The following is an 18942-nucleotide window of genomic DNA, read 5'->3' as shown; positions in this document are numbered from 1 at the left end:
GAGCAGGAGTAGGCCATTCGGCCCTTCGAGCCTGCTCCGCCATTCAATGAGATCATGGCTGATCATCCAAATTCAGTACCCTGTCCCTGCCTTCTCCCCATATCCCTTGATCCCTTTAGCCTTAAGAAATATATCCAACTCCTTCTTGAATATATTTAATGAACTGGCCTCCACCACCCTCTGTGGCAGAGAATTTCACAGGTTCACCACTCTCTGGGTGAAGAAATTCCTCCTCATTTCAGTCCTAAATAGCTTACCCCTTATCTTTAGACTATGACCCCTTGTTCTGGAGTCCTAGGTTCAAATCTTGCCCAGGCTGATGGGATCAACAGTGTGCTGACGTCAAAACTACTGTATGAAATCATTCTCAATCCAGCACAAATTTATTCATAATTCATCACTAATTGGCCACAGGAGGGATGGTGTGGGAAAAGAAAAATATGGCATATTGGTGCAATAGTGGGCGCTCTTCTGAGGCACATGTTGAAGCCAAGTAAAGCGAGCTTTACTCTAGATTTAACTATGCTATGCCTGACAGGCGAGCACTTGATGCTCCCAAAGTCCCTGATCTGGAAAGTGTCCCACTTCCTAGTATTATCTTATCTTGAGCAGCACAAAACAAAACTTTTTAGAATGGTAAAATGACCTCAAATCTACTACTACATCCAGTAAATATTTAGAAATGTCCAGTCAGTAGAGTCAATAGATAAATTAATAACCCCCGGCCAGTCTCCCATTCTCTAAACTTAAACTCATCTGAAACTCTGGTCCCATTATCCTATCCCACATCAAGTCCCACTCAACCATCACGCCTGTCCTTGATGACCTTCATTGGATCCCAGTCCTCCAACAACTCAAATTTAAAATCCTCATCCTGGTGTTTAAATTTCTTCTTGGTCTTGCTCCTCCCCAACTAACATCCTCCTACTCGACACCACGACAAAACTCTCCATTTTTCCAACTCCGACCTCTTGTGCATCCGACCCTTCAACTCATAACTGGTGGTCATGTCTTCAGCTGCCTAGCCCCCACGATCTGGAATTCCCTCCCTAAACTCCTCCGCAAACCTCGCCATCATCTTCTCTTCCTTTAAGACCCTTCTTAAAATTCAACGCATTGGTTACCTTTCTTCGGGTCGGCATCTATTTTTGCCTGATAATGCCTCAAAAGTGCCTTGGGGTGTTTTTCTATGTTAAAGGTGCTATATAAATGAAAGATGTTGTTATATTAAGAGATGCCCAGAAACCACTGCAATCTCAACTCTAAGCCTTGTAACTCACCCAACCACATTGCCCATGACTATGCTCAAGTACAAGTTAGTTTAAAAATAGGTGTGTCTTTCTATAACTTCATCTTTGCTGGGCTCATTGTAAATCGGTTTCCCTGTCTCATTTGACCTTTCATACAGTTCTGTCCATCACTGGGTTTGCCAACAGCTCCATTTCTCACTCTCGCCCACCATGTACAGGATTAATCAGTCTCTACCTCCAAGGTATATTTCCTCATTCTTCCTACACCTCACAGACTACTGTTCCTTCTGGTTTTCCTTCTGTTTAACTGGTACTCTGCAACTCAATTTCCACCCCCCACCCAGGTATGTTTTTCACCCTCCACTTTTCCGTTTATCTGCCAGAGACTTGGAGCTTTTATGGCGACAGTGCAAAACTGTTAAAATGAAGTGATTTTGACAAGTAATTTTATTAAATCATTCTATTATCTGTTGTAACAAGTTTGGCAAGAAGCCAACAATTGAATGCAAACTGAATTGTACAGTACCGTACAGTCATGCCGTTGCTGTGGTAACAAAGTGTTTTGTCATTTGCTTCATTACAATATATGCTTTTCAGTAAAACACAACAAATCTTTAAAAAGGACTTTTAAAAACAGATTATTCACATCTAGCAATACCGTATAATATTTAACAGTGAAAAGAATCACAAAGCTTGAGCATTAGATGCCTGATGAGGCAGTTTTCACCCCTGAAAAGCACTTATCCCACTTATTGTCGAAAGTGCTAAGACTAGCACATGAAGTGAAAAATACTCAGACTGAACTGGTTACTAGGCGATTTACAAACACTTTGTCTAGGTGTGAAAAAAGAGCTGGTTAATACACAGATTGGCAAAAAGGCCTTCACCGGTTGGCTTTTTGCGAGGCAGTATAATGCATAAATGACTTTTGGAACTCATTTAAATATTTTATTCCTTTATCAGTTAATTTAACAGGGACAGCCATCATTGGAAAAGATAGAAAAGGGATTTGTGCAGAGATTTTCTTGAACATTTTATTTTCATTTATTCATTTAATTGGGCTCCACTGAAATAATCTGGTGGGGTGGGGGAGGGGTCATCTTGTTACACCTGCATGAGGGCAGGATCAGGGCCAAGGGCTGGTTGGGAGACAGTAAGGGTTTGGAGTCTGGGGCTGAGATAGGGACTGAATACAAACCAGAACTTGGGGATCCAACTTTGGCTGTACTGTTATTACTTAAGTGGGGTGTTGGCGCTTACTAATTGCAGGACTGTAGTTTTGGTTGTATTATAGTGGCTTATAATTGTACCGGTAGGATACAGTCTAACCTGCATGCATCACCACCAGGTAGATTGCTTTCATTCTAATTGCCTTAATTATGAAGGAGGCAGAAATTCATGCAACCTATTTCTGAAATATCTCCAGTGGAAAAGGAAGAGAGTTCAACTTGCACAAATTCCTGACTTGATTGCAGATGAGTATAATATTTTACCAGATTAAGATTGTGACCAGTGTAAAAATGGCAACTTTATAATTGTCACAGGCTGCTAACGGAGGTGGAGCATGCAGAGCTTGGGTATCAGGAGGAAAGCAGAGGTAAATACTGCAAACACTAGGGCTCAGAAAAAGGGATAGACCTGCACAAAATTCTATTCAAAAGATACATAGATTATGGCTAGGTTTAGCAATTTCTCAATGATTTCAGTTCACGTTATAAATTTACTTATACATAAATCAATCAGTGGCTATAAAAGTAACTGAGCTATGTAATTTGTAGGTTTTCCCATTTGTCCAATGAATACTTAAGTTGATCCGCATGGTTAATTCAACTGTTAATGGTCAGTCATTATTTGAGGCAATCATAATTTAAAGAAAAACTTTTGATGTGATGCCGCCCAAGTTAAAACAAGAACTATACAGATTGCTCCATTTATTGATTTACTGTATCAGTTTACTGTGGTATTGGACACAAAAATAATCAACAATTTTTTTTTACCAAAAACTGCAATGTTCATTTTTCTGCACCAATTGCTCTGATTATGTGATAAATTAAACAGATTGAGATTTGACCAGCAAAATCAGTGTACTGCAACACTATGGCCAGGATGAGAAACTCACGTTCAATAAAACTAGTTCATATCCAGGAATCCATTACAGGTCAGAATATTAATGTGATTGCTATTTGTAACTGGAACTAACAACTGAATTCACAACCAAAAATAGCATCCTAAAAAGCTCAAGTAAATTCAAGTCAACAAAATTACCAAATTTCAATACTACTTAAAAAAAAAAAGGAAATGTTGGAAATGCACAAGCAGGGCCTTCAGCATCTGATAGAGAAAAGATAGACCAAATGTTTCATTTGGGAGCTGACCTGGCCTGCCTAAACCCCAGTGACAGTTTTAACCTGTGCCACCAAATAAAGAATCCCCAAGATGTAGATGTGGTCTCCTCTATATTGGGGAGACCAAATGCAGATCGGGCGACCGCTTTGCGGAACACCTCCGTTCAGTCCGTAAGGGGGACCCTGAGCTTCCGGTCACCTGTCACTTTAATTCACCGCTCCATTCCCACTCAGACCTCACCGTCCTCGGCCTCTTGCATTATTCCACGGAAACTCAGTGTAAGTTTGAGGAACAGCACCTCATCTTTCGATTAGGCACTTTACAGCCCTCTGGACTCAACATGGAGTTCAACAATTTCAGATCATAACCTCGGCCCCAATCATATTTATATTTTTTATCCACACTTCGTTTGTGCTTTTTTTCCCCCTCCCACATGGCAGCTGTCTTTCATTCTGCCAGCGCAATTCACTCATCTAGAGCCATCCTTTGTTTCTTAACCTGTCCTATTACCATCTCCTCTTGCCTTGAATATCTCTTAATGCCTCTACTTCTCCTGCCTTCCATCCCATCACAGACCTTCCCTTTTGTTCTTTCATCCCCTCCCCCATTTCCCAGCCCCTAAACTTGCTTTTAAATCGGCTCCATTTCCTGCTTTTTTCCAGTTCTGACGCAAGATCTTCGACCTGAAATGTTAACTGTTTCTCTCTCCACAGATGCTGCCTGACCTGCTGAGTTTTTCCAGCATTTTCTGTTATTAAAGAATCCCCAAGACTTTACAACAACTATTTATATAGCGCCTTTAACGTAGTAAAATGTCCCAAGGCGCTGCACAGGAGTATTTTAAGAGATTAATTTGAATTTCCAGCATTTACTATTTTCTTTTACAGGATCATCTACAGGAACAAGGTTAGGTTGACTGATCTGTAAAATAGTAATACAAATGCATTCTGTCTGTAAACTGTAATTGTACATTATCAATGTCTTTACGGGTTCCCGAAACATGAAGGATGACAAATTGATGATCAACATTTTAAGGAATAGTCCCTACGAACCAAGACGAAGAATGATTGACAGAATTGTCTTCCGACACAAAACTGTAGAATTTCCTTTAATTTTGTGTTTTGGCAAAAGATCAGAACTCTGCAAGTTAACTGGAAGTTCACACCGCCACATAAATCATGAAGATCTACTAAAGATTTTCATCCAATAGTCTTGTGATTCACATTTTTAAGTTGTGCTGTTTCAAAAGGATAGGACCAGCAACATTGTGGGATCATCACCTGCAAGTTACCATCCAAAATAGCACACCACCCTGATTCAGACAGGTACTGTCATTCCTTCAGCACTATCAAAATCATGGAAACTCCCTACCTAACACCATTGTGGAAGCACCATCACCACAAGGACTGCATCAACAACTGGGGATGGGCAATAAATTTGAGACTGGTTGAAAAACACTCTTGGAGCACTGTTGCTAGAATGGATGTTACAACTTACTGCCCATTACTCATCAAAACATAACTCCAACTCCTTGAAAAGAACAGATTTCAAAACTGACTATGTGGCTTTGAAATATTTCTGCCACTCAATCTACAATCATCAGCTGAATCTGCAATGTAAGCCTTTCCTGGAGACTCGGCCACAGTTAGTATTTATCCATACCTTTCCTAGATTCCATGGTGCTTAAAGTCTAAAAATATTTACAAAAACAGTTCGTTTAAAAAATAAAACCATATTCAGGTTATAATTTTTTTTAGAAAAAATGCTAGAACACAACAAAACTAGTTTTTGAATCAGTACAAGTTAAATCAGCTATTTGGTTCAAACATTATAAAGTAATTTGAAGCAATAAGCTAGTTGTGCACACACACAACAAAACAGCATCTGGAATCAAGCAAGTAGTAGCTTGGCTGTATAATTAAACTATCCAGCAACTTGGAATCCAAAAAGATAGGGAAGGATGGCGGGTGAAGCACACAAAGTCACCCAAGCCGAATCACTATTCAGAGCCCCTGCTGGAAAAAGTGTGCCTGTGTGGTCTTCTGGTTAAGACAAAGTTGGGTATGATTCTGCTTTATGCTGCCATCAGCATTCACCATCTGGGATCCGTTTAATTGGGCTCGTTTAATTTCTGCATCATTAATACCCATAATGGAAACCTGACCACATCAGTAAAGTTAACAGTTTATTTTTACTTTTTCAAACACTTCGGACTTAGTAAAGCAGATCCATATTAGAAAGTATACATACTTTTCAATGGGCAAAGGATGAGGTCCAGAGACAGAAAGCTTGTACAAAAACATCAAGAATTTGCGGAATGCCTCAAAAAAGGGCCAGCGTGAGAGAAGACAGATGCATTTATTGGTGTGCACAGACTTGGATGTGATTAGTTTCTTGTCCACAGCAGTGATGAGGCCCAGTTGCATTAGCTGTTTCTCAGTAAGTAGTTCCGTTGGGTAAGACTCATAAAATTGGATAGCAGCACCATATACCTGTTTTGTTAGATCATAGTACAAAAGCATGTATAATTAGTTCCTCAAAATACAAAGAAAATACTAGGTCATACAGATCACTCCAATCAGGAATGCTCTTCAACAGGACTTGGTCAAGGATTGAACCGTTGCACTAATATATCCTATACATCCAACATTATAAAATGTGGATTTGCAGTTGACAAAAAAAAGTGTCCAGATTTAATCATATAAATATTAATCTAATACACAAGCGTTGAACTATTGCCCTTGCCGAGTGGAGATGTCATGTTTACCGTGGTTGCTAAAATTACTGGTCATTGTGCTCCATTTACTAAAATGCAGCACAATTTTAAGACTTTGCCTTTCTGGATTAGTCATAAGGGACATTATGACACCCATTCCAGAAACTTGCACTGTATTTCAAACTAAATTCTAAACCATAATGTCACTTAAATCTGGATACTGTCACTGGTTTGTATCAACTGCAAATCCACATCTTCTAATGTTACAAACTCAGAATACATACTTACTCAGTTCCCTGCTGTGCACTGCAGAACTGCAGTTTACATCTGCAAGCATGCTTTAACTTGAGAATATAGCAAATAAGTGGAGCTAAGTACGTATAGCTTAAGTTAGAAGGTTTAAAAAAAAAATTGCATTTATATAGCACCTTCCACAACCTCCGGACATCCAAAGCACTTCACAGTCAATAAAGTACTTCATGAAGTGCAGTCACTGTTGTAAAGTAGGGAATCACGGCAGCCAGTTTGCACACAGCAAGGTCTCACAAACAGTAATGAGATAAATGACAATTTAACTGTTCTAGTGGTGTTGGTTGAGGGATAAATGATTGCCAGGACAGAGAGGGAACTGCCGTGTTCTCCTTCAAAATAATGATATGCAATCTCTCTCAGCTGCTAGAAAGTGAAAACAGGACCTCGGTTTAACGTCTCATTTGAAAGACAGCACCTCACGTAGGCCTATAACTAAAGTTCAAAAACTTTCCAATTAAGTGTAAAACTAATTATTTGTCTCAGTTTACTATTAATGTTCAAGAGATACTATACAAGATTTTTTTTCCCTCCAAGCTTACCTTCTCTGCTGATGAGGCAGTCAGCACAAAAGTAGAGAAAACTGGCAGTGGATATTTGGTTTGGGGAGCCCAGCATTCAATAGTAGCTCCCATGGGAAGGCAGAAGAGGGGAACTGATTCAGACAGTGGGAATAATTCATAATCATCTTCAGGATATCTGCATATTAATCCTGAAAAAAAGAGGGATAGAATGGAATGCAAATTTGTGAAAATATAACCAAGTAAAATGCAGTTTTTAAATCTTTCATCACATTTATTCTGCCAACCAGCAAGACTTGAGTACTGTAAATACTGCAGATTTGCTAATCCACAATATAGCCAAACAAAGCTTCAATAACTTCTCCAGATGTGCCACAATATTCAATAGTAGTGGAAAGGGGGCAGGAAGTATTTGTATTAATTGCTCTTGATTCCAGTTTTTCAGCCTTAATAAACTATTTGGCTACAGAAATATTCTCTGTAAAATTCTGCCAGAGTCAATAGATCTGATCAATTCCAGACACTTAATGTTAATGGTGTAAAAAGCAACCAGGTTCAAGTATCCAAACACAGTGCACAAATTAATTTGTGGGAACGATTCACGAGAAAAGATGCATGGCAAACAACCAGATACTGACAATATTTAACAATTCAATCTCAAGTGACTGAATTGTAATGCCCAATGCAACACATTCTGAAATACATTTAAAAAGTATTAACAGTAGAGTACTACATAGATCGACTTATGCATAGTAACATATAGGCTCAGAGTTATATTTTACTAGCTTTGTTACCAGTCATACAATTAAAGCCGTAAGCTGGTTATTAGCAGCATTTTGACCATTTTCAGTCAGTTAGAAACACAGCTCATGAAGCCTTTTAGCAAAATATTTTGTAGGAACGTTTTTTAAAAATGAACAGTGGGCTAGTGTTTCCGCTCAATTGCACTGGGTTATCTCCCCTCCCCCCCTCCAGACACAATTCGCCCGAAATTGGCATAACCAGCACAAAAGATCGCGGAATTTTAAGCGCAAATTACATTTAGTCCAAATCTTGTACGCGAGTTTAAAAGACACCCTACCCATAAAACTGGTCACCCTCCCAGGATGTATTAATCACCATTGGGCATTTCCACGAATTCAGCTCATTTGTAGACCTTTGAGGCGGCTCTAAAAATTAAACTGGTTCTTTTGGACGCAAGGGCACTAAACACATTAAAAATGCTTTTGTGTGATAAACCCATTTTCAGCTGTATTAATCAAGCTGTTAGTGGTTACCACTCAAATATATCAAGGAATTATTTTTTTTATTTTTTTTTAAAGCGCATTTTAAAAAAATGACATTTTAATGTGTTGCCAGATTGCGCTGGCTCATGGCAGATTGCATGTTCGGTGAAATGCAAATGAGTTTGAGCGGAATCTCTCGGGGGGGGCGGGGGGGAAACCAAACACTTCGCCAAACGGGTTCAATTTTGGGCACAATTTGCACCCAAAGTGGAAACACTACCCCAGTAACTCCAAACAGTACTTCTGAATTCTTCCATCTACTATACTCAGACTAACAGTTTCAGTAACACTCATGACAATGCCACCGGTGAACATTTTGTGGTACCACTATATTAGCAGGGGATCGGGGGCAGTGGGGGGAGATAAATGAGAAAATAGGAGACCTGCCAAGTCAAACACACCTACAGAAGCAGCTTTCCATTTTCCAGAGACATTAAGACCTAAATAGTGAATATACACAAATTTTCAGCTCAGAGGGGCCTTCTAATAATGAATTATCTCCCAGATCCTCATTACTAACACGACACAGTGTTAAAATTAGAAATAGAAATAAATAATTTAATTAATGTGGTCATTATTAGCCTGATGAAGCACAGGCTGAGAAATATTATTTGGATTATTGTAAACTATCAAATTATTCAAGCTTTACTTGCTAACCATGTTGAAGAAACTTGGAGAGCTTGGTTTGTATTTTTCCTCCAATTTAAACCTACATTTGGGCACCGCCTTTTATTTTACTTAGAAATTGATCACTCCACAAGAACATTTATTCCGGTATCAGGCAAGCTGTTCCTTGAAAAGACCTGTCCTGTTCACAGAGAGACGCTAATCTTGTCCAGTCCACCTCTCACTTCTGGTCATTTAAAGCAATTTAGAGCTTGTGATCATAACTCTTGTGCATTTTGGCATTGTAAAAGATACACACTGGAACTTGACTGAAAAATGCACTATCTGGGATAATTTCATTTGTGTGAAAGCTACATATTTAGATACAAGAAACTTAATCAGAGTTGGGAAATCACAGAAAAAACTGATATGTTCATCTGATGGGAAAGAGGTGGGCAGCAAAAGAATGAATAAAGTTATCGGTTGGGACTTTGGTTCTTCTGTGACTTCTACCAGTGGCTTTAGCTCCAGGCTCTCACCTAATTGAGGTGGTAAAGCAGTAGCTCAACAAAGGATGGTGTGTAAGATTTTATTTTGAAGTTCACTCCCTCGCAATTAGGAGGTATGAAAGGTGTTCGCAATTACTTTTCCTGAAAGCTTTTAAAATGTATTAGTTGGGTTACATACCAGCTTTATATGCAATTGAATTAGAAGCAGGAACAGACTTCTTGTAACAAAGATACACACTGGAACCCCACTGTAAATAAAAACAAATAGTTACAAACGACATAAAGCCTCATACTTTTAATTTAAAAAAAGTTACAACATTCACAATTAACTAACCCAAAGGCTAAAGCAAAAAGAAAGGCATTTCGCAGGCTTGAAGATATGGAATATACTCGTCACGATTCTCTTCTGGAGTTCAGCTCCCGCCACTAGAAACTGCTGGTGAACTAAGTAAAATGTTCAGTGGTAGAAAACTGGCATTTACAATGTGATTTGGCACCAATATGCTTGAATAAGCCTAGTGATATAGACTAGTTGTCACACATGCCCATACAAGCTTGAATAATGGTAGGGTTTGCCATTACCTTTGTGTTACCATTCCAGGTTGAGCACTCCAGTCAGTTTCAAGCTATTGGGGGCAAGAGTTTACCTAAATTCCTCAACTTGAACAAAACCCCATTATAATTACAATAGCAAAATACTGCAGATGCTGGAAATCTGCAGTAACAGAAAATGCTGGAAACACTCAGCAGGCCAGGCAGCATCCATGGAGAGAGAAACAGAATTAACATTTCAGGTCTGGGACCCTTCATCTAGGTTTTAATGTTGCATTAAGCTTTTGGGTCTAACATACTGGAGACAACATCACATATCTGAGCCGCTCGAGACAGCAGACTTGGCTACTCACTACAACCTATGAATTCTAAAGCTGTTTTATATTGAGCGAGGGCCTCTGGGTTCCCCAAGCTGCAAGCCAAATGTAAAGCTGGCAGACATAAAAACAAAAAATGTTGGAAATACACAGCTGGCCTGTTAGCATTTGTAAGGAAAACGAAAGGCAGGTGGACATTTTGGGTGTAGGCCCTTTGTCAGAACTGAAAAATGGAAGATAACCAAGCCCAGTACTAGGGCTGACAGAGAAATGCAGTTCTGAAGATCTACACCCAAAATGTTATGTCTTGTCTTTTTACATATGCTGCCTAGCCCATATATTTTAGTATATTTTAATAATTTTTCATTTTATGTAATAAATTGCCAGGACGCACCAAGCCTAGTGGCTTGCAAGTCCTGCTAAAAACAGGTTTTGCCTGCAGCCAATCAAAGCTGCTCCCAGCAGTTTCAGATCCAGCAGCATTGAAGAACAAACTTGCATTTATAAAGTGCCTTTCACAACCTCAGATCGTCCCAAAATGTTTGTCAATTAAGTAATTTTTGAAGGGCCATCACTGTTGTAATGTAGGAAATGCAGCAACCAATTCGCACAAATAATCCCACAAAACAGCGCAAGACAAATCACAAAATAATCTGCTTTACTCATGTTGGTTGAATGACAATTATTGGCCAAGACACCAGTGGAACTGCCTTGCTCTTCTTCAAATAGTACCATGGGATCTTTTACGTCCACCCGAGAGGGTAGACAGAGCCTCAATTCAATGGCCTGGCTTTTGCAGTAAGAACCGTGAGGTTATCAGCGCTCACTATTAAGGTTAAATCGGACAGCAACTTCTCGCGTCTGCAAATGCACAATTAAACACAGAAATCAGGAAGTTGCTGTCCGAGATGTCCTGCTCTTCCACAAGCTTTGCTACACTTCGAGAGACTCAGCATTAAAACACGTAAAGGGCATGAAGCTGTGGTACTTACCCACCAGATATCCACCAAGAAAAAGTTGTGGAAGTGAATTTTTAACAATGTGAACAGTCTTAAGGAGTTAGATATATTTCTTAAGGCTAAAGGGATCAAGGGATATGGGGAGAAAGCAGGGACAGGGTACTGAATTTGGATGATCAGCCATGATCTCATTAAATGGCGGAGCAGGCTCAAGGGGCCAAATGGCCTACTCCTGCTTCTATCTTCAATTCGTACCAAACAACCTCTCTTGGGTGTGGAGTCTCATTCCTTCAGGTTTTTGGAGATTTTTAAAAATTTAACAAAAAATTTTTGTTTTTACTTTTTCTTTTCCTCGCTTTATTTTGCTTTTGGTATATGATTTTACATATTCTAACTTATACTTCCTGGTTTAGACTTCGTGTCTCAGTAAGGATTCTTCAAGTTGATTGGTTAAGGAGGCATGCTGTTGCTTGGCCTGTTCACACGGGTCCCAGATCCCCTGCGCTGGATCAGACACCCAATGACAGTAAACGGACACTCAAAAGCCCATGAGGAGTCTGTGGACAGCTGTAAGCGTAATTAACAGCAAACGTTTGTTTGCCACTGACCGCAAAATCCAGGCCACAGTCTCATCAGATAGACTGTGCAGCACTCCCTCAGTACCGCCAAGTCCAGATTACATGCTCAAATCTCTGGAACGGGGCTTGAACCCATGACAATGTGTCTCCTAGCAAGACCCGAGCTTGGAGAACAGGCTGCACTAGCAGGGGTCTCAGGCATACAAATGTGCTTTAAGTTGAAAAGGGTTCATTTTCATATTAATGGAAGCAGTACTTATTCACACCGAGAATGATAGCAGTCTATAACCAATAGTGATCATGGAGAGGTTTCACTCTTGCTCATCAATGAATGGGCTCTGCCTTCAATAGCATGAAACCAATTCTGCACTCTTGATGCAGAGCTGGAAGGAAAAACAGAGTGGAACAGGAATGATTGGGACAGATTCAATTAAAATTTGACCACCATGAAATAGCTGGAGTACACAGGAAATTAAGGAGAAGGGAAAATTAACCAACAGAAAATCAGCAAATATTAAGTGAGAAAGACAATCAGGAAAAAAGGAACAACCAATTATTTCACACAGTCAGTGGCAAAACCCGTGATTATGCTTTACCAAAATCCCAGTGACAACCTGATTCAGTGCAATCAAAATTATTTTCCAATGGTTCTTCGGACTTAAATTATATTTTCTTCTGAACCAAACTAAAAAGTTCCAACACATATTGGGATTTCTAATCCTAAAAAGAGGATTCAAAACAATTGTTTTAAATTTGTTATTTTCAATGCACAACTATTGTCGTCAAAGTAAACTACAAATTGACCACATTACCTGAATGAGGTATGACTACTATTTTATACATGTCTTTACTTAAACACCAACTCTCAAGCTATGGAATGCATGGTTGTGACTTTCATCAGTAGCATGGTGCACTAATGCCATCATTATATTCAAGTATTCATTTCATAGGTAATGTACAGCTAGTTTAATTTACCATAACACAACTGTACAAAGTTCGGACATGGACACTTCAAACATATTTCCAGGCACCCAAACGGCTGATGGTGTGGCAACGTTGAACACAGAACCAGAAGGTTCCACATTTGATGCCTGGTCTGGTAGATGTTGATTTAGCTCATCTCAGCTGGTTAATGGGGAGGGCCAATTGACCTTGGTATCACATTACAGGAATTGAGGACATGGGGCAGAAAGGCAGGCCTGATTACGTAGTGTTTGTTGCCAGAAGGTACGAGTGTGTAAACACCAAGAACAAACAGGAGCTAGTTTAGCCGAGTCACTCCCCATGTTCAAACGACCTGCTTACAATCATTGTCTTGGCTCACGAACAAAGAATTGCCACTTTGGCAAAATGGCAGAGTGTTGCACTGAATGTGCAACTAAATCCTAGAACATGTTACAGTCAGGAGGGGAAAACAAGGAGATAAGAAATGGATTTCAAATAGTTGCTCAGCAAGACTGGACATATTATTTTCCTGTAGTACAATTGAGGCAATAATGCCTGGGGAACTTACAAATGACCTCAAGTAGCCTCTGAATATATCCTTTACTGGTACCAGTCTGAAATTGCTCCAATTAGTCAGTATCAATGTTCCCTCTAATTTCTTTTTGGCCCGCGTGGCCGCTTTAATGGGCTGCGCTTGCCATTCAAAATTCCGCGCATGCACAATTTTTCTATTTAAAAGCCAGCTCACCAGCAGCGCGGGACCTGCAGAGTGCTGCCGCGCAGCTTAAAGGGAACATTGGTCAGTATGCTCTGTGGAATGAACCCATGATCTGTAAAACCAGGGGGTACTCAACCTTCTTGCTTCTGAGGCCCCCATCCCGGGTTATAAAAATTCCAGAGACCCCCATAACATGGCAAATATTTTTTCTGTAAAAATGTATCATACAATTAAACATATATATATATATATATATATTATTTTTGTTTTACTTAAATGTGAAACTTGTTGCTGGTGCTGAGCAACAATTCTGTCAAAACATGGAGGTTTCTTCGACAATAATGAGTAAAATGTGGGAAATGATTAACCAAAAACAACGTTCCAAGACTAAGTCCGAAATGGGAAATGGTTAATCAAAAGCGGGGAAGTGATAAAGCAAAACATGCAGAAATTTGTAAAAAGGGGGAAGATGGTCAACCAAAAGCCAAAAATAATTCAGAGACTAAATCCCAAGTGGGAAATGGTTAACAAAGTGCCTTCCTGCGGGTGGGGTCCAGGAATTACCTTTATGATTTCCCATCCGACCCGCTGTTCCGTTAATAACTTCGTCAGAGTATCGGATTGCCTCCAGATCACTGGCAGATGAAAGGGCTAACTGAGCTGGGGAGGGCAGTACCGATCCATGTGGCTGCACCTTTGCCGGACGGGGCAACAGTAAAGTGGAAGACCACTTCCCGATTGATAAATCCGTGGCCCACCACCTTGGGTGCGTCATTTGGGCTAGCCTGGGAAAGGGGGCACCTAATGAAACCGGAACTGACCGACACCGGGAAGCAGTCCCTGAAACCTATCGAGGCAGACCTGTTAAAACCGCGGGGGAAATCGAGGCTGCCATCTGCAGGTGCACCAGTCACCTTGCCTCTGATTGATTCTCAGTTCAGCAGTCGACACTTCTGGGGCGCTCTGGAGTTCAGAGTCCGATCTGGCAGACCCCTTTAAACCTTCTTGCAAACCCCTAGGGGGCCACAGATCCTCAGTTGAGAACTCCTGTGTTAAATGACACATGCCTTAAGTGTGGGCAGAAGGATAAAATGCAATCTCAAGCTTAAGATCTCAAACAGGACTGCTACTTTTTGGCCTTTTTTATCCTTTTAACTTTGTATTCTTCTGGCCTTATTACTTCAGATCATACTCTTGGGCGAGTCCCAACTCTCTACGCCTTCAAGAGCATCTACACTAGCCTGGATATCTAAGCAAGCTTCCAGGAATGTGCCCCAGGTTCACAGAACAACGTTTCCTTTAATGAAATTTATCTATTGGAATTATCCTATGCCTCCATAGAGTTAGAGATTAGGGTATCCAAAATATATGGGGTTATGCGAATGAAATTGCGACGCAAATAAAACTCTGTTTACATGACTATTAGAACTTGACAAAAAGTCTCTTCAGACTGGTGTTGGAATAACTGGAAAGATGCTTCGAATTTGCTTATGTTTTGGTTCCCTGCAGATCTTAAAACATTTTTCACTGTGACGGTCACATATGGCCTTGTTTCCAGGCTAGCTGTCTGCTGTGTGTGCGCTAGGTAGGTTGTTTTATGTATCTTTTAATTTGACCAACCAAGGCCCACGCCTGTGTTTCTTCCATTACTGCTAATAACCATATTATAATGCTAAGTTAGGATTTTGACTTTGTTTAACAAAACTGCTTTAAAATGCTTAAGTTAACCAGTGTATAAGAATAAAATAAAAGATATCTTTGGGAATTTAATGATTCATTCCATGGTGCAATAGTCTGATAATGAGAGTTAGTTTTGCATAGCTAAAGCTGCATGAACAGCATGAACATAAATAACTGATAACAAGCAGTTACGGACATCTGATAGCCAAGAATGGCATGTCTGACTCCAAACTAGGGAGGACAGGACAAGGGAGATAAAAGAAATGTTGATGGGTAGGCCTTCAAAACGTAAAAGCATGTGTAATGATAATGAAGACCCCTCCTGGAGGGAAGATCTTTCGCTCAAAGTTGAAATAAAGAACTCGACGTGCCATTGGACACCTTGGTTTAGAAAGAGCCCTTACAGGTTAAATGGTCCAGTCCATATTTTACATCAGGCCTACCCCTAAAAAAGGGTACGAGAAAGACTTGAAAAGCTCTTGGCACAGACGGTAAAGGGGAGAGCCATCCAAGAGTGGGGCTGGTTTAACACTCTTCCGCGAGTGGACACATGCGGACCCAAGTTAACACTCTTGGAGGTTCTGGACGAGAGGAAGAAAGGCCATAAGCTGGAGAACTGTTCGCGCACGCCAGCAGTCTGTCCGATCAGGACCAGTACCAGATGCTGGTCACGGTTGTATGTTTTCGCTGTATAACTAGTGTGTTGTATTCCGTCTTAAACTATGATTAAACACAATATTCCCACCATATTTGTTTGCAGTCGATCCCGATTATCTGAAAGACCAGAGATAAGCCAATATCAATGAACTGGCTAATCTCAACAAGCGGACCCCTGTGTCATTGAATGAGCAAAGTATCACAACTTCAGACCTTGTTTTAAGTTTAAATTATTAAGCCAATATTAGGTATAAAATATGAAACAAACAATATCTATTTACAGTAGAAATATTCCTATCCAGCTCCTCAAAAAGGTAAAACAATAAAACGTCACAATCTAAATAAAAGCTATTAGTTTATATACTTTATATATACATATGCAGTATTTCTTGTCTTCTATTTCTAACCACTACAGAAGTTGATGTTATCTTAAACTATTCAAGATTGCAACAGCTAGTTACAGCTCCCAAAAACAGTTACCAAGACTTGAGATGGTCAGCCACATTCAAAAATAACTATAGTACACCTAAATGGGACAATTCATAGGCTGTTCCCTCAAGCTTTACAGGCAACTGAACTAAACTTCAAGCACTTGGAGAGAGTTAGGCTTAGTACAAGATTATGGCTACAGCTGGCTTTTAAATTCAGTCACAAGACACAAGAGTTTAACGGGTCAGATACCAAGCCAATACTAGAAAAAACACTATTTTTGTCAGTGACCAACAGTAGAATTGGCCTTGTATATTAAGTGATTCTTTCAAGATTTGTGTACTACTACTCCTACTATTATAGCACCTTTAATGTAGTAAAATGTCACAAGGCGCTTCACAGGAGCGTTATCAAACAAAATCAGAGAGCCACAGGAGGAGATATTAGGGCAGATGATCAAAAGCTTGGTCAGAGAGGTAGCTTTAAGGAGCGTCTTAAAGGAAGAAAGGTGGAGAGGTTCAGAGAGCTGGAGGCCTTGGCAGCTGAAGACATGCCCACCAATTGTGGAGCAATTAAAATCAAAGATGCTCCAGAGGCCAGAATTGGAGGAGCACAAATATCTCCGAGGGCTGCAAGGCTGATAGGAGGGTTTCAGCAGCAGAATAGTTATGGCAGGGACGGAGTTGGGTGCTTTTCCAGAGGTGGATATAGGCAGTCTTAGTGACGGCACAGATGTGTGGTCAGAAGCTCATCTCCGGGTCAAATGTGATACCAAGGTTGCGAACAGTCGACCTAAAAGTGAAACAGACAAAAAGCCATCATCTATGATTCCCTTCAAAATCTGCATGCAGATTTTGTCGGGCCCCAACCAGCTTTCATATAAAATGTTTTTATTCCGTGAGTTACGCTGTTAGATAATTGGCGTTGAAGAGTGATGAGCCACGGAAATCTGAAACTTCCTGTGCTTCTGGCATAAAGGATCCAAATGGAGAAAGGCCTCAAGTATTGCTATCTCTGGAAAAGGATTTCCTACCTTGTTCATTAATTAGTCTAGGTAGCTGCTTTCCTTTAGGTTAATTGAGGGTGAAAATCAGAGACCATTTTCCAAGTAGCCAAACAACTTTTCACTGAACTGATGGGTTTTCTACCAAAGATCATAGCATTGCAGAATACATAAGTCACCTAGCAAACTCATTTTTCTTCTTTTTCTTGACTAAATTTGAACAAAAAACAAAAACTGTTACATTATTCCTGGTGTCCACAAAACACTTCAGTCCTTGTAGTGCCCACCAGTCACAGAAGACCTCAAGTGTACCAGGCAGCCAAAGAGACCCCCCCCCCCCAACCCAACCGGACCATGTTATTCTTGGACCTGTAGGTGGCCATGCTGTCCAGGCCCAAGAAGGTCCTCCAACACGCCCATCCTCACCTCCACACTGGGTGGCCAAAGATCAGCAACTTCGGACTGAATGAAGCCAGAAATAGAGGCGCAGCCCCCTTAAATAATTGAACAGTAAGCATACCAGCTTACCAAGTACTTGGGAGTCTATGGAAAAACTTAGTTGACAGACGATGGATTGGATGTTGCCCACTTAATATGGTATAGCCCTATAGGCATATTCACAGTGCAAGTGGTTTTGCTACCTGATGTGAGGGAGAAATCCATGACCTAAATGAAAACAATATACAAACTTTGGGAGGAAACCTGTATAATCAGCATAACACATTAGCAGCATGCCAAATTATGAAGCTAAACAAACCTGGATATTTGGATCGTCCTAATGCTACTAAAACAGCAAACATATCATTCCGTGACATTTTAAATCAAAAAACTGGAAGTTCGAAAGGAGGGTATATTAATTTGTGCAAGATCAAATCAAGACCCCATTTGGGTATCAGAGGTGGTCTATGAAGCATGAAGTTTCCCAACTGATAGCAGAACCATAACATTTTACAACAGAGGCAGCCATTTAGACCCACCATGTCTGTCAGCGTTTTCTAAAGCAACCCAAAATAATCCCACTACCCTGTTCTCTCTCTCTGCCCCAAATAATTGACCACTTTTCCTTTGTGCAACATCCCTGCTTCAACTGAAATCCAAACATTCCACACCCCAACTTTAAATGAAATGGCTCCTAGCCCCTCTCCTCACTCAGTGACAACTTTAAATTGATGACCCTTAGTTACCAACTCCCTAACCAAGGGAAAAATATACCTTCAAGATCCTTCATAATTTTAAAAACCTTTACTAAATCGAGTCTTAGCCGTCGCTATTTCAGTGGATAAAGTCCCAGTATCTCAAATCTCTGCACACAGATATGGTTTCACATACATGACATCATTCTGGTTGTACACTATAAATTTCATGTCCTTTCTGTAGTGGAGCATCTAAAATTGCACAAGGTGCTCCAAAAGTGGCCTAACCCAGGCAGTGTACAAATATATCATATCTCTGCTCATGTTCTATGCCTATTTATAAAACCCCAAATGCCTTATGGCATTATTTACCCAAACTTGCACTCTTGCGTAATTAAGTATTTGAACACTATTTATTCAAATCATTC

The 18942-nt window shown here is 40.2% G+C and overlaps 1 protein-coding gene across 4 annotated transcripts in view; it reads right to left on the bottom strand.

The window, feature by feature from the left end:
• The window catches only part of dennd4c (DENN/MADD domain containing 4C), a 169390-nt gene that overhangs the window by 73346 nt on the left and 77102 nt on the right, over positions 1–18942 (bottom strand). For all 4 annotated transcript variants that reach the window (XM_085983916.1, XM_085983930.1, XM_085983920.1 and 1 more), the window contains exons 4-6: positions 9722–9791; positions 7164–7333; positions 5847–6088 (exon numbers count right to left, since the gene is read on the bottom strand). In XM_085983916.1, the coding sequence (XP_085840042.1) occupies positions 5847–6088; positions 7164–7333; positions 9722–9791 (482 nt within the window). The remainder of the gene's footprint in view (positions 1–5846; positions 6089–7163; positions 7334–9721; positions 9792–18942) is intronic.

This window comes from Somniosus microcephalus, chromosome 1 (assembly GCF_052327205.1).
Source record: "Somniosus microcephalus isolate GS21.2 chromosome 1, FLI_Smic_1.0, whole genome shotgun sequence".
NCBI classification, from domain to species: Eukaryota; Metazoa; Chordata; class Chondrichthyes; order Squaliformes; family Somniosidae; genus Somniosus; species Somniosus microcephalus.
The sequence above is the reverse complement of the archived record's forward strand: the minus strand, read 5'-3'. Positions and strand labels throughout refer to the sequence as shown.